This window comes from Leuresthes tenuis, unplaced genomic scaffold (genome assembly GCF_036924035.1).
Source record: "Leuresthes tenuis unplaced genomic scaffold, fLeuTen1.0.hap1 SCAF_18, whole genome shotgun sequence".
NCBI lineage: Eukaryota > Metazoa > Chordata > Actinopteri > Atheriniformes > Atherinopsidae > Leuresthes > Leuresthes tenuis.
The window spans coordinates 6045199-6060686 of record NW_027325372.1 but is presented as its reverse complement, the minus strand read 5'-3'; the positions used below and the strand labels follow the sequence as shown (position 1 = coordinate 6060686).

The 15488-nt window shown below is 37.4% G+C and overlaps 1 protein-coding gene across 1 annotated transcript in view; it reads left to right on the top strand.

The window, feature by feature from the left end:
• The window catches only part of LOC140275284 (venom phosphodiesterase CdcPDE), a 47371-nt gene that overhangs the window by 15614 nt on the left and 16269 nt on the right, over window positions 1–15488 (top strand). The window contains exons 10-19 of the mRNA XM_072370716.1: window positions 2305–2370; window positions 2458–2530; window positions 4404–4512; window positions 5792–5914; window positions 8253–8284; window positions 8560–8687; window positions 10020–10089; window positions 10206–10293; window positions 10512–10684; window positions 14523–14568. Coding sequence (XP_072226817.1) covers window positions 2305–2370; window positions 2458–2530; window positions 4404–4512; window positions 5792–5914; window positions 8253–8284; window positions 8560–8687; window positions 10020–10089; window positions 10206–10293; window positions 10512–10684; window positions 14523–14568 — 908 coding nt within the window. The remainder of the gene's footprint in view (window positions 1–2304; window positions 2371–2457; window positions 2531–4403; window positions 4513–5791; window positions 5915–8252; window positions 8285–8559; window positions 8688–10019; window positions 10090–10205; window positions 10294–10511; window positions 10685–14522; window positions 14569–15488) is intronic.

Sequence of the window (15488 nt, the reverse complement as noted above, 5' to 3'; positions counted from 1 at the left end):
TAGCCCCCTTTCTCACTTTCTCTATTTGCCATCCATTTAATTAACAGTTTAGTGTTGGACACTTGGCACACTTATATTCTGACCAAACTCTTGTTTGTCTTGTTGTCTTTACTTTTTGTTTACCTATATTCTGTAGCCCATTCTCAGGTGTAACATCTTAAATGCTACTAATAATAAAAGCAAACATTTGTATATCTTGTGGACATTGTTCTGTTTTACATGTGCTAATATAGTATTCCTCGATACTCATATTTATTCACTATAGGACTATAATATAATGAGTAACTCATTATATATATGATTATATATAATCAATAATCCAGTCCTGTGGGTGAAATCCTGTCTTGTTCAAGGACCTAAAAAAATCACGCATCAGCCCTCAGTGACTACAGACGTGTAAGCCCAAGAGAGAGTCTTATTAGCTCACTTAGGCAAATGAAAACCTTACTGGACACACTGTAGTGTTCTTATCATCTTGGGGTTGGTGTTGAAGATGTCATCATCTACCAGCTTCATCTGGAGATCAGCCACACAATGGGAATAATGTTTATTTATTTCTCCAGTGTTTTTAATCCCATTCAGTCTGTATTACTAGGTACGAATCTGGAGAAAATACAGGTGGATGCCTCCACAACCACCTGGGTTATTAACAACTTGACAAACAGACCACAGTTGGAGAGACAGAAGGGTTGAGAAGGTGGTCAACAGCAGAAGAGCACGACAGGGGACTGTATTGTCACTTTTTCTCTTCACTCTCTACACCTCAAACTTTCAGTTTAACGCAGAAGCGCTGTCATCCAGAAATAGGCAGATAAGTCTGCAGTTGATCAGTGATGTACAAGAGTCTTAGTACAAGAGTGACAGGTCAGTCACTTTGTGGCATGGTGTGGGAACTAGAGCCCTGCGCGGCACTGTTTTCTTCATCCCGCTCCCGCTAAATTTCTGACCATTACCGCACATTTTATTTATGCCCGCACAATAATAAAAATGCATTGATTGATCTTCTTCCGTCCCGCAGGAGAAAACACGTCATTTTATAGGCTATTTATAAAGAGATTCATGAACAACTGAGAAACTTCTCCAAATGTCAGACTCGCCTTGCTTTGTCTTTGTGCTATAAAGACCTTCTTTGAGCTTCCTTTCCACATCATTTATTGACATCCTGTCGCTAGGATACATCCCGATAGTGTTGCCAGGTGGGAAATGTGGTGTTATTGTACCAGAGACACAAAATGATCATATTTTGAGGGAAATTATCGTACACCTGTCATAACTAAAATAACAAGTCTATTGATGCGCTATAGTCCCTCTAGTGTTGAATAGCGTCTAACAGGCAATCAGGGCTTTGCATCAGCAGTTGCGTTAGGCTAAATGTCCCCGTAAACAATGACGAGTGGGAACTAATGAGTCAAATCATGAGGCCTGGAGGCCACCAACTGTTAGGAACTTCTGAGGCAAATGCATGCACGTCACTCGTAGCTCACGTAGAAAAGCACAATTGGCTTGAAACTTCACATGAAAATGGAAATGCCTTCAGGGTTCACAAAAAAAATCCGACAGACAGTTGCGACAGGCTGATTGCAACCGATTACAACCACACATTCACAGACTGGTCAAATTATCATATATGTGGCCTTTTTGGGATTATTGATCGTACATCGTACACAGGGCAAAATGATCATACAAATACGATAATTATCGTACACTTGACCTAGCAACAGTTGCATCCCGATCCAGCAGTGTTTTTTTTTAGCCGCCCGCGCCTGCCCGCAGCAAAGTTCATACCGCCCGCTCCCGCGAGATTTGAGTTGGGTCCCGCAGCCCTCGAGTGGGAACAATCCCCTCATATTAAACACAAAACAAAAGAGATGGCTGTGGATTTTTGGAGGACCAGGATTAAGACAATTTTATGAACTTTTCAGTTGAAATTGAGCAAGAAAATTTTTTTTTTGTACAAAATAGGATTTAGTTTGTTCTATGTAAGATATAATAGAGGCTATGTCAAAAATGATCTTTTGGGTTCAACAGCCATAAAATTTGGATTTGTCTCTTTCATTCAACTCTATGAGTCGTGCTTACTTATTTGTTTGGTCAGAACAACAATGCAGCTGTTTGTTGTTTTATAGGTTTCAATGTGGTTACTCTAACGTTTCCTTCTATTTAAAGGTGTTCAAGATTTTCCACTCCAAATGATATTCCCAACCCAAACCATAACAGTTACCGAATTATACCAAATTGAATGTGTAATGTGGGTATTATGCTTTTTTGACACTTTTTACTTAACCAATCCCTTTCTTTTGCCAGTAAAGTGCCATTTGAAGAAAGGGTATTTACTGTGCTGAAGTGGTTGCAACTGCCAGACAATGAAAGGTTGGTTTCTCCCTTCCATGACATCAAATTAGAATTGTTGTTTAATCAAAATATGATTAATAATCATATGAATTACCTTTCTCTCAGGCCAGATTTCTACACATTGTATCTGGAAGAACCTGATAAATCTGGACACAGCTTTGGTCCTGTTAGCGGAGGGGTAAGGTCACCCTATCCAACTATAGAATGATAAACGAAATTATCAGTTCACCTTTACTCTTTTTACTGTCTTTCAAGCCTGCTTTCAATCATTGATTAATGTTCACCTGAACTTCACCTTAATTCACCAAGTCAAATATACAGTACTTAAACAATTCAATTCTATTAATTCCTATAGTCACATTAATGCCATCCATTATCACTAATGATAACAAAGTAATAATTTTCCATCACAGTTGGAAAGTCCATTTATAGCCTCAACAAACTTTCATAAATCCTAATGAGACTACTGATAATACAATTAAAACTATTAGCATATTAAGACATTTAAAAGTCCTAAGTGATCTTTTGAGAGTTTCTTCATATCTGATGTTCCACCCTAAAACTTGTGTGAGGGTCACAGATTGTGTACCATAACTGTACTGGAGTCACACACAATCAAACTTTAATACTGCTAAAGTTAGAGTTACATACATTTGAAAATAGGTTGTATCTGATCTCAAAAGCCACACAGTGAAATCTCAAGGAACCGATGTACTTCAAATGTTTGTATTTGTCTAGTCTTTAGTTGTCTTTTTTAAGTTACTCTCGGGATTTGTCTTTGTAGTATTACTTTGGTCAGTTGGTCATGTCTCGCTCCAGTTCTTATGTGTTTCTTTTTCCACCTTCTCATGCATAACTTTGTCTGTTTTTTCACTGTCATAGTGTCAGCAACTCATCAACCACAGCTGTAGCCACTTCCTCATTAGTTCCCCCTCTGTTTATACTCCTTTGTTTCGTGTTCAGATGGTCTTTGTCAGAGCCTTACCATTACCAACATTTGTGATCTGTATTCTGTTCATTGCTTATCAGGTTGCATCAGCTGATTGTTCTTTATGTTTTTTTTCTGGTATTTCTCTCATATTGATCTGTTTATTTCTTGCCTGCTCATTCTTATAAAAAATGAACTACACAGTTGTATATAACTGTGCATCATTTCAATTTATTTCACTTAGTGGTTGGTATGTGGAGTTCTTAAACACATTATAGTGTTAGTGGGACCCTATTTCAACTTTACAAATTTACATTCATTCTTCTACAGTATAAAACAAATGTAGAATGGCTGCACTTTTGTAGAAAATGTGAAAATGAGTTAGTCATTTATATTTATTAGGTTATATGGCTGAACCCTGTTTGGGTGACCCGCTGGAGTTTTCTCAGGCTGACTAGTTTAATGCCAACACTGTCAGCAACAGAGAGCTTTGAAGACCTGACAGTCACCAAAGTTAAACCAGGGAAATGCCTGGAGTTCAAGAAATAATCGATCTGCTGGAAATTGTTTACTTGGTTTACCTGGAGTAGACGGCACTACTCAAACAGACAGTAAATGCTTTCAGTTTTATGAAACATATTGTGTACACCCTGTTTTTGTGTGGCATGCTTTTTAAGAGCATACAAAGTTTAGATAAATTGTTATTCATACATATGCAATTACACGGTGAATGAGATTGGAGAAGAGGGACAAAGGTTTCTGAAATACCATTGGTATGATATCAGACTTGCATTTCCATTTGATATATAATGACTTCCATTGGAAATTGTCCAGCTGAGGAAGTGGGGCTGTTATGTCATAAACAACTTTCTTATTGGATGCTGTTTAAATCTTGGTTTCTTCCTCCAATTAATGCATTTACACTAAGTTAATAGCATGATCTTAATGTAGTCCACTGAGAGGGCAACAGAATGTAGAGATAGACATACTTTACCATAGGCTTTAGGAAAGAATCCTATTTTGCAGTTGTAGTTGATGTTACTTTGCATCATGTTATATCTGATAGCTTTCCAAGTAAAGATATTTCACCAGTGGCTGAATTTATCTAACTTGTTTCCTGCAGATTATTTCATCAATCCAGGGTGTGGATAAGATCATGGGTCAGCTCATGAATGGCCTCAAACAGATTGGTCTACACCGCTGTCTCAACATCATTGTTTTGGCTGATCATGGTAATTCAAAACATACATAAAAATGGCTTAATTTTAAATCAGTAAAAACTAATAAGCCATAATATGAAAACTGAAAACGTGTTTTTTTCTGTCATGGACATTTAAGCTATGCCTGTTGACTGAGCCAGGTTTTCAGGGCTTGGGCAATCCCCCATCTCAAAGAAAAAAAGATGTTTCTAATTAGAATGAAACGTAAAGATTTAAACTTTGAGGTAGTTCTGGTGTTCTTCAGTTGTGGGCATGATGTCAATATTTTGAGTCAACGTCAAACTTTTGGGGAAATGAAATAGTAGTATTTATACCTTAGAAACTGTTCCTGAATCTCCCAAATTCCTTGAGTCATATATCCTTATTAGTGGTTCGTATTCATTTTGCTTGTGTGTGAGTTTTATACAAACAAGTGATACAATTCTTTTTTCATAATACATTGCACAGTGAACTAAAACTGACAGGCATCTACAACAACTCAAAGTACAAACACAGAAACTCAGAGTGTTTAAGGTAAACAGTGCACTTTTCCCAATAAAAAACTATGTCCCAACTAAACTAATATGAAACACTTTAAATTCCTGTGCAGTGCCTCACAACCAGTGGTCCACAACATCAAGAAAAAAGGTGAGAGCAGACAGGCCAGTTTGTTTGAACCCTCAACAAGAAAAGATTAAAGCGAAAATGCTTTGATGTTGCTAATCAACTCCACTTGGCATTCTGAAATGAGTCAACCTCCTCCAGTTGCACAAAAACCTCTGCCACCCCAGAAACACTGTGCTCTCAGTCATATCAGGTTAATATCAGTTTGTCTTAACTTACTAATAAGTTCCAATATAGAGTTGAGAGCATTTGTTTATGAAGAAATATAATATTTACTGACTTGCGTGTATCAAGAAATAAAAACACGAAGATAAATACTGAATGAAAGTATTTTGAACAGGTGATTAATTGGAATTAAGTCCTCATCTAAAGAAAATTCTCTTAAGAAAACCCTATGAAACTTGATATTCATCATGTATTATCTGAATGTCTGGTTTGATTGACATGTTCTTTGTTTGTGCTGCAGTTCTGTCTTGGCCAGCACTACCTTGAAAAAGAGATTATTAATCTCAATGGAACATTTTCCTAGTTAAATAAAGGTTAAATGAAAAAAATGTAATTGTTTTTGGAACAAAAATTGAATCTGTACTGGAATAGTGACTTAAATTAGAATAGCAGATGATGAAAAAAAACTTGCAAAATCACTGCCTTTTGACTAATACAAAATAAAGGCTGAATGCTGTTACAGGTATGGAGGAAATAAGCTGCGACAGGAAGGAGGCAATGCAGGAACTGGTGGGAGATGTCAGCAATTACGTGGTTTCTGAGGGGCCATTTGGACGCATCAGAGCAAAGAATGAAAACTCAGTCTGTGAGTAAATCTACACAGAAAAATAACCTCTTTATGCACATCTTCAACAGCACTTTCTGAAGCACTAGGTGTCACAGGTGATGAGGAAAAGGAGGAGATTGAAGGTTCAAATGCTGGATGCCAGGAAGGAAAACAAGGACTGGTGATGTTGAAAACTAAAGCTTTAATGAAAATAAACCAGAACTCTGCCAAGCAGTGAAAGAAACTATAAAACCTGAATCTCAACAGAACAAGAAGAACCGTGGGAAGGACAGGGACAGGAACAGCATATATACGTACATAGAAACAACTGAAATGCAATGGTCTGGCAAGGAAGAGATTCAAACCAGGATAATATATACAGTGTAGAGTGGAAGAGTGGAAATGGAACCAACAGAGATTAACTGTGACTGTAATTACTAAAATAAAGCAGGAAGCAGCAAACTCATAAACATACACACAGGAAATAATTTGAACACTAACGAACAAGAATTCTAAATTGATGCAAAGAACCCAGGTTGATCCCACCAAAACTAGGACATAGAAAATATAACACATGAAACACGAGGAGACTTTGTTTTAACAACTCATCAAGAATCATGTTGTGTCTTGCCATGAGAAAAACATGGAAAACATACTTGTTTCAAGTGCAGTTTTTTTTATCTTTTTTCTTTTATCAGCAAGACAAATTTAAATCCAGTGTGGTTTTCACAAGAGAACAAATGAACCTACTTATCTTGGTATGTTGTTATAATACTCTTAAGTATAACAAAGCATCGACATTAAGCAACAAAACGTTCCATTCAAGGGCGTCTGTGTAGTGGTTGGACCTGATATACATCACAGAACATAGATGCATAGTTTGAAATCAAGGAATCTTCATGCGTCACATCATTTTAGCTCTTTGTGTTATTACAAAGGTTGATTGTAATCAAAACTAAATCAAAAACTGAGATACGTCAATCACATGAAGGTAGATGGTAAAGGGCAATCCTCTTTACAAGCTGTAGACCACCCAGGGAGTCAACTATGTGCTCACTCCCATTCAAAAAAACTATTTCTCTGAGGAAATACCAAGTCAGATCACTGTGTTGGTGGTTCTCATTTAATAGGCAATAGGCCTAAAAGATATATATTTTTGTCCTCTCAGCTTTAAAGTGTTTTACTCCAGCACTACCTTTTTGCCCATATTTAATCAAATTTTGACACCAAAAATACCAAGATGGCAGCATCTGAGGCTCCACAATTTCAGTAAATCTAAAGTCTTTGGAAAAAAATGAGTACACACCTAGTTGCTGATTTTTTTTTTCTATATTTGAATAACCTAATATTTTATTCTTTTTACATGCAGTGCCTCCTCAAAAAGGGTATATTCTCAAATACTGTTTGAAATAAATGAATATCAAAGGCACATAGATTTCTACCTCAACATGTTCAGCCCTACAGCAGAACATTAAACACAACAAATAAAAATATGTTCCTTAAGATAACCTTTCATCAATTATAAATGGGAAGTTTATGCTGAACCTTGTACATACTGTACAGAACATAAGCTAATAGAATCATGCAGAATTTACAATTTAACAGTATACAGCTATATTTCAGAATAATTGTAAGTTGCAATTATTTTACACACACACACACACACACATATATATATATATCTGTCACTTAGCAGCATTCTTGACAAATAGGCCCCACCGACACTTTGGAACCATGAGTGTAGTGAGTTGCTTGACTGATAATAACTGATCATTTCTGGGAAGTTTAGGACTCATAAGGAGAAAAAAACATGCTTGGTAAGCTCTATTCTTAAACTCACTTACTCTGTTGGCTTCAAGTTGTTGTAATTGCAATTAAGCAATCGCGTGACATATTTTGTCAAATTAATGATGATACTGAGCTTCACCCAAAATAATATTAAAGTAGTGGCTTGGTAGTTTTCAACTCCAAAACCTTTTGATTTGTTATCATGTTTATTTAAGTTATTGGGGTCTGTTAAAAATGTATTACTCTTTAATAGCTTTGGCTCACAGTAGTGAGAGAAAAAAAAATCTCTGCCTGAGCTCTGCTCATGCACAGCCACACACATTAGTTTGTTGTCATATTGAAGAGGCAACAAAGACAAAGTGACAAAGTGCATTATGGGTCTGGAAACCAAAGCCCTGAACTTCTGTCTTCAGGACAGTTTCAGCTCCAGGAATGTGCATCACAAAGGTCAGTGTACTTCAAAATGAATCAGAAGCACATTGTTTTTAGGTTCACAAACTTCTCTAGTGTTGCTTTAACAATATTGTCATGCTTTGATAGAGTTTGGGCTTTGAAGTTTCATTGACAGAAATATTTTCCTTCTCAATAGTGGACTCAGCTGAACTCGTTGCTAACATGACAGTAAGTATGAATGTTTTTACAACACCTATATGTTGAGTTTTTTTGCCATGAAATAGTTGATCTCAGATATTCACCAACATTTGACAATGTGAGTCATTGTCACTTAAATTACATTTCTAAATGTTACATTAAACCCAAGGATATTTGATGCTTTTTGGTTTGTGTAAAAATGTTACAATGGTCTGTCAGTTCATATACAATTACATAGCCAATGGTTATCAAAGAAGCATGAATGCTTAAAATTAAATCAGTGTCTGTGATTTTGGTGATTCAAGTGTAAGAAGCTAGACCAAAAGATCAAGCCATACCTGAAGGCCCACCTGCCAAAGCGCCTCCACTTTGCCAACAGTCGCCGCATTGAAGATGTCAATATTCTGGTTGAACCTAAATGGCTGTTTGAGAGGTATTTATCATGCTTCTCTTATTTTACTGCCTTGCAGGATTTCTCAGAAATATTTTTTCCATGCTACCAAAAATCCACAAAAAAAGCAATAAACTTGTTAATGGGGAATAATAGTTTACCTTTTTATATATATATATATTTAGAGGATCCAAATCCAATATTATGAATACACCAGACATGTTCACAGCACAAAATGGGTGAAAATTGGTGCATCCAGTCAGGTGTCTTAAACCAGAAAAGATCTATTTTCTGCTGTCATTTGACACAGGAGATTATGCTGACTGACAATGGGAAAAAACACAGAAAATGTGAACATTAATGCAGGTATTTATGGATTTCCTCCAGGAGACTAAAGATGCAGTGTTCCCAACATAGTCAAATAAAATCAGACATTAGCTCTGTCAGTTACCAGGGGACTCAGGACACAGACGCAGGGTCGTTTGGATTCCAAGAGGTTTTATTTTCAAACAAGCACACAGAGCACAGAAAGGCAGGGCGATCTCCCGGCAGAGCAAAGAAAAGGGCTATGGCAAACCTAAGCGCTCTCCTCAGAACTATGGCGCGGAGGATGAGCGCAGCTATGAAAGTTAACAAAAACTCTCCAAACTGGGAGGAAAACAGAAAAGCAATGAACACAAAACAAAGGCACGCTCTCCTAACAAGGCGGGTTAAACAAAAAACGCAAACAAAACAGAGGCACTATGACATTTTAACGATAACTTAAAGCTCTCCGTTAACGGAGGCGACTAAGAAAAGTAACAACGAAAAATCACTCATTGAAAACGGAGGAAAAAACGAGGCTATCAATCCTACCGTGTAGAATAAATAAACTAAGGCTATGAGTGAGAATAAATTACAAAACAAGATAGCTCTGCAGGAGGATCGCTCACTGCAGGGACTGTGGCTCGAGGTACAAGACAAATGGCTGGAAATGATGCTCATGGGGAGAGACATCATACTGGCACAAGACAAGGGAAACGCAGACTATTTGAACACATGAGGGACCAACGGGAACAGGTGGAAACACTTGGGAATCAGGGAAGACAATGAGACGCGTGACACGGGAGGAAGGGCAAGATACCTGAAACGAGAGGAGAAGGTCAAGGATTTTACAAAATAAAACAGGAAATGACGAGACAAGACATGGAACAGAACATAAACCGTGACAAGCTCTGATTGAAAACAAAAATATGTTGTTATAGTCAGAACCTGGCTCACCCTAAACTTCAATGCCACTCAAGTTTATTTATTCCCCCATTACTAGTTCCATTTACGTCTGGAACATTTTCGTTTGGCGCACACTGATAAAACTGGCGAACATGTTTCCCACAGATATCCTGGATCTCTCTTATTCTGCTCAGGTGGGAATCATGGCTATGACAACGATGTTGAAAGCATGCATGTGAGTGTTGAGGATTAAGATGGTGTTCTTTTTTGATCCCATAATCAAATTAAACATGCTTGGCAACTATTACAGAATAGAAATGCTGACATTTCTTCCCTCATCTTTTCTTGCAGGCTATGTTTCTCAGTTATGGTCCCAAGTTTAATGACAAAACTAAGATTGAACCTTTTTCTAACATTGAGCTGTACAATCTAATGTGTGGTGAGTGCTACATTTCCTTTTTTTTAAAGGAATACATAACTGTAGGCTATACATTTTGGGTTAATATTTCTGATTGGACTTATGTGGGCTTTAAAAAGGTTAGCTGAACCCATGAGATGCTCTCAGAACTTGGCAACTTCATTATAACAACAGCTAATGTGACACACAGTGAGTTTTTGGTATGGTACACAAAACTAAATTATTGTTGCTTTACGTAGATGTGCTGCAGGTCCCTCCAGCTGACAATAATGGGACCCACGGCAGTATGAACCACATCCTGAGGCAACCCTACTACACACCAGCAAGCCCTGTAGAGCAGAGTAGGCCAGCTCAGTGTCCGCTAGTCAGCCTAGTCCCTGCAGATGACCTGGGATGCTCGTGTCCAGACCTGGTATGTATCATCATGTCTACATATTGCAGACTTGAGTTGGATTGAAATGGGGGAGGAGAATTTAAGGGACAAGAACAGAAAGGACTGAGCCTTGTTCGCAGTGTTTATTAGTTTGTTTATTTATGCCTAAATTTGCAGACAAAATAAGAAAATTGTTTTTTAAGATTAAAGAGACATAGACTTAATCCTCCAGAGACACCTCAAACTGAATTAATTAAATGCTCTCGCCTGCTTTCCAAGGTTTATCTACAATTTTAAACTAACTGTAGCAGCAAACAGTTATATGGTAGTCGAAGGAACAGCTGTAATGTTGTTTTTCAGAGCGTGCTGCAATTTGTACTTCCCTTTCATGTTATGGAACTGCTGCACGTGTATGTATGAGCATGTGGGTGCCTGTTGTGCAAGCAAGTTTCCTTCAGGGTGAACAGCACTGAGCTATTTCTCCACAGAATTAAACACATTCTCTAGAAAAATACTCCCAGTTAAAAAGAGATAAGATGTGACCTGAAACTGGTCTCTTTTGTAGGAAATCAAGATTTACGAAGTGTTTGAAAGTCTTTAAATGATGAAAATGTATAATTTGGTTAGCACAGATGTTCAAATCTCCATAATGTAGTAGTACTATCTGAGCAATCTATGGTGTGAAATTGTGAAGCATCTTATTAGTATAAGGCAGCATACAGGAGACATGACAGAAACCCAAACAATGAAGAGTAATATGTTTAAACCCATATTCAATATATTTTTTCCCATCTTAACCATGTATTTGTTAACATCTTGTGGTGTATCGGGGATGGTCGCCTTCAGATAGCCTATGTGTAGATAATGCAGGAAGAACTCTGCTGACACAGACTTGTATGAACACAGAAACTTTTATTGTCAACCAGGTCCGTATCAGAATTACAAAATGATACATCAGTCTGGAGAGATCGTTCAAGTCCGAATCCCCTAGAATCTCTGACTTGCTGGGGGTGTGCTGTTCATTAAGTAGAATCTGCCTGTTTTTTGGTGACCTTGAAGATGTTGCATGTTCCCATCAACAGGCACAAAGCCTGAATATGGTGTGTGTGTGTATCTATTGAGCCTGTTCTGGACACACCAATTGGAGAGTGTGCTATTCTCAAGATGTCCTATTTTAGCCCCAAACCCCCTATACAGCTGGTAGTTGTGAGACACTCCATATTTCTTAACGTTTCCCAGAACTCCTTTGCACAGGTGGTAAATATCAGACACTTCAATCTAAACTGAACCATGTATTCTAAACTTAAAATCCAAACCATTCCCAAGACTAAAGAATAAAACAACTCATTCATTCCTTGTGGTACCAGTCAGTACTCTGGCTGCAGTGTAAAGGTGAAAAGACTGTGGAAAACACTGTGTCTCAAACTCATCTTTTTTGCGCAAGAGTTTGCAGACTAATGCCTTGCTCTGTGTTGGCATGTAACAAGACATAAGATGCGTATTTGGAAAGTTAAACAAATCAGGAAGATGTAGTCATCATCTTGCCATGTTACCTGTACACTAAAACTATGATGAAAGGTCTATTGTTACTGATGTGAGAACAATAATATGTCTTACAGATGTTTCTGCTGTATATTTTGCTGTGACCTGCTTCCTTGTAGCTTAATTACTTCAAAACTAAACAAAGACACCACACTAGATGGATTGCAGTAACAGGGTTTTTTTCCATTATTGCAACATATCTTGAAAGACTTTTTGACTTGAAAGACTTTCATGATGTTCTATTATTAGTAAAGTAGGAAGGAGTAGAAAGGAGTGTTGCCTCGGGTGTCAAACAAGCTTGTTGTGCTTAACATAACAAATAAAATGTATGCTCACGGTTGAAACCTGAATTCTGTCAACAGGTGAAACATGCAGGCTCCGTGTAAGCAAAGACACATTCATTTCCACATAAAATGCTTCTTTTAAATACTTTTAGTGTCCTACCAAACATTAAAAAAATGTAAGACAGCAAGTCCTTGCAGCATCACAAAAAATTAGACAAAATGCACAAAATGTTAAAATGCGGATTAAAGTTGCAGACGTAAGTATAACTTAACGTTTTATACAGCAATACACAATTTATTTGACCTAATTTGAGCAGTCTCTTTAAGTGGAACTCAAACATTGAATGTATGTATTCACAATCCAGAATGTGGGATATTACTTGAGAGTGCAATCAGTTTGCCGTTATTTTCTATTTAAACAGGGCTAGACTACCTGTCTTGGGAATTCAAGACACAGGCTCAACTCCTGGTGGTGCCTGTCTTTGAGCTTACTTAACTGCAATCATCCTACTCCCCCACCGCTCAAAGACTAAGTGTGGCTCCACTGGTTAAGGAATAACATTCACAGATTGAAATTTTGAGATATTTTTGATTGAAAGTACCACAGTGTCTAACTGCCTTTCAACCCACAAGGCTCCAACCCACTATGAAAGCTTCCCCATTTAGCTGGGATGGGTATTAAAAAGGAATTACATATTGCTTATCCATTAACTAATTCAGCATATTGAGCAGATAGATGAGCCATCACGACTGTTTTTATAACCTGCAAGAGACGTGACAGGTTTGTTAATCCAGACTCTCTAAAAATCACAACCAAAATCTGAACGTCTGACTTTTACTCTCATCACCCATCAAGATCTCAGACATTCAGTGGAAGGTGAATGTATTAAAAAATGAATATAGAAAAAAACCAGAACAGAAATTTGCCCAGTTTCAGAGAGATGTCTGAAATGATCAAATTAAAACACTTGCTAAAAAAAGGCACTGACTTAACAATGTCTTTAAGCCATTTCACCAGTGACATGTTGTCCAGTGGTTCAATATTGCACTTATGGTTGGGAAATGTATGAGCAAAAACAAAAGGTCAAGACATTCTGACATTTACTCCCTTCAGTGCAACCTGCAATAATGCTTGCTCCTAAAACGTTTTGCAACACAACTGAGCAACATCTGTCATCAGGTCCTCCCATATGATTACACATGTCTTCTAATCTCTCCACCAGCAGCATGTGCTGAAGCCAAGATATGCTCAAACACCAACAGCACTCATTTCACATATTGTTTCTTTTTAAAAGGGTAATTACTTCTGTTCTTGGTGAAAGAGTACTGCTGGAGTGAATGTTATTTAATGAAACTGAACTGAAAAGTCTGCTGTTCAAGTAGAAACTTGGTACCAGTCAAAGCTAGGATATCTCAATACCTGGTAGTTCTAGGACTACATGATAACAGTCGATGTATTACACATTGACAGAGATGGAAAACTCACAAGTTGTTGCCTAATGAAGTGACCAAGTTATCTGAAATTGGTTTGCATGCGATTCCATGGAAGTCCTGGAGCATTTGTCATGCCTTAGCCCAATTTGTTGGCATACTGGAAACTACATCTTCATCTGTGCACTTGCAAATCTTGCACACAAACTGCATTCTTCGTAGCTTATTTGAATACATTAACCAAATCCTACTGTTTAGGACTTAGCCACAATGTTGCACTTCTCTTGGATACTAGCCTAATAGGATGAGCACTGGCCATGCATTCAAGGTAGAAATTTTGCACACTGCTGACGGTGAAAATACCCAAAACCTCAGCACTGTTTACTGTCCCTGTCTTACAACTTTCAGTAAGTCAGTGATTCGGATAAGGAAAGATTTATATTTTACAGCACGTAGTTCATAACCAGAACCCTAACCCCTTCTGTGGTCTCTGGCACCAAAGCATTATAAAAAAAATCCTGCAGGTCTTCTCAAGCTAAGGTTTATATGTTAGCAGGGGATCTGTTAATAGGGTTTTGAAACTTGTGTTGAAACTTAACCTTAAATTTGTTTCTCTTTAGGATGTAAACAACACGAACAGCCGTTTGAATCTGACTGCAGAGGAAGGTGAGAAGTGTTGACAGGCTTTTGTGGTTTGAACAGTTTAGGATACATGCTGTTTTCAGTAATTAGGCTATTATTTCTATTGTTGAACAAGTACATCTGTCAATGTTGAACCTCAAACATCTGTTTCAGAACACAGGATAAAAAATGTTCTCCCTCACTTATTTTTTCATCAGTTTCTAAAGTATTAATGGAGATTTCAGCCTTTTTTTAGTCAATACACAATTAACTGACAAAACAACAACTGCTGCCTCTCAAGTATTATTCAGTTTTATTGTTTTTCCTTACCGTGAATCTCATTTGAAACAGAGCCAATACATTATTAAAAAGACTGTCTGGAGTTCTTGGACGTAAAATACTGGAAGAAGTTTATGTCCTTCAGATAGCTTATATTCAAAAACAAGGATATATGCCATTTGAATGATAGAAACTTCTTCCAGTGCCACTCATCGAAAAAAAGATCTTCTAAGAAATGTTAGCAGATGAGTTAATTGATTTTCAGTTCATCCAAAAAAGGACAAAAAGAAAAGACACAGAGTCCTGTCCGTTCATCTGCTCCAGAGAAAGTCATCTTTCATTTTTCTCTTTAAATGGTTTGAAAATTTGGTAAAGTATTTCTGGCCTGATCTTGACACTTGAACTTATGAGCTTTTTTGGTATTGTAACACTCCACTGTGTTACAATATCCCTTAGTGCTTGGTTCTTTAATATTGTAGCGCTTGAGTTCAGACTTCAGGTGGCTTCAAGTTAGGTTTCTGTCAAACCTTTTTCAGTTATTTTGCACCTTTTCTTCTCTGCACATTTTACAACAATGTTTAGATTAGAGTACACAGTTGCCTTATAATTAAAGATGTCTATGTGTATGTTCATCTAATTTATGTGCCTCGTAAATGTGCGAAAAAAACTTTTATTAACGTTCCAAT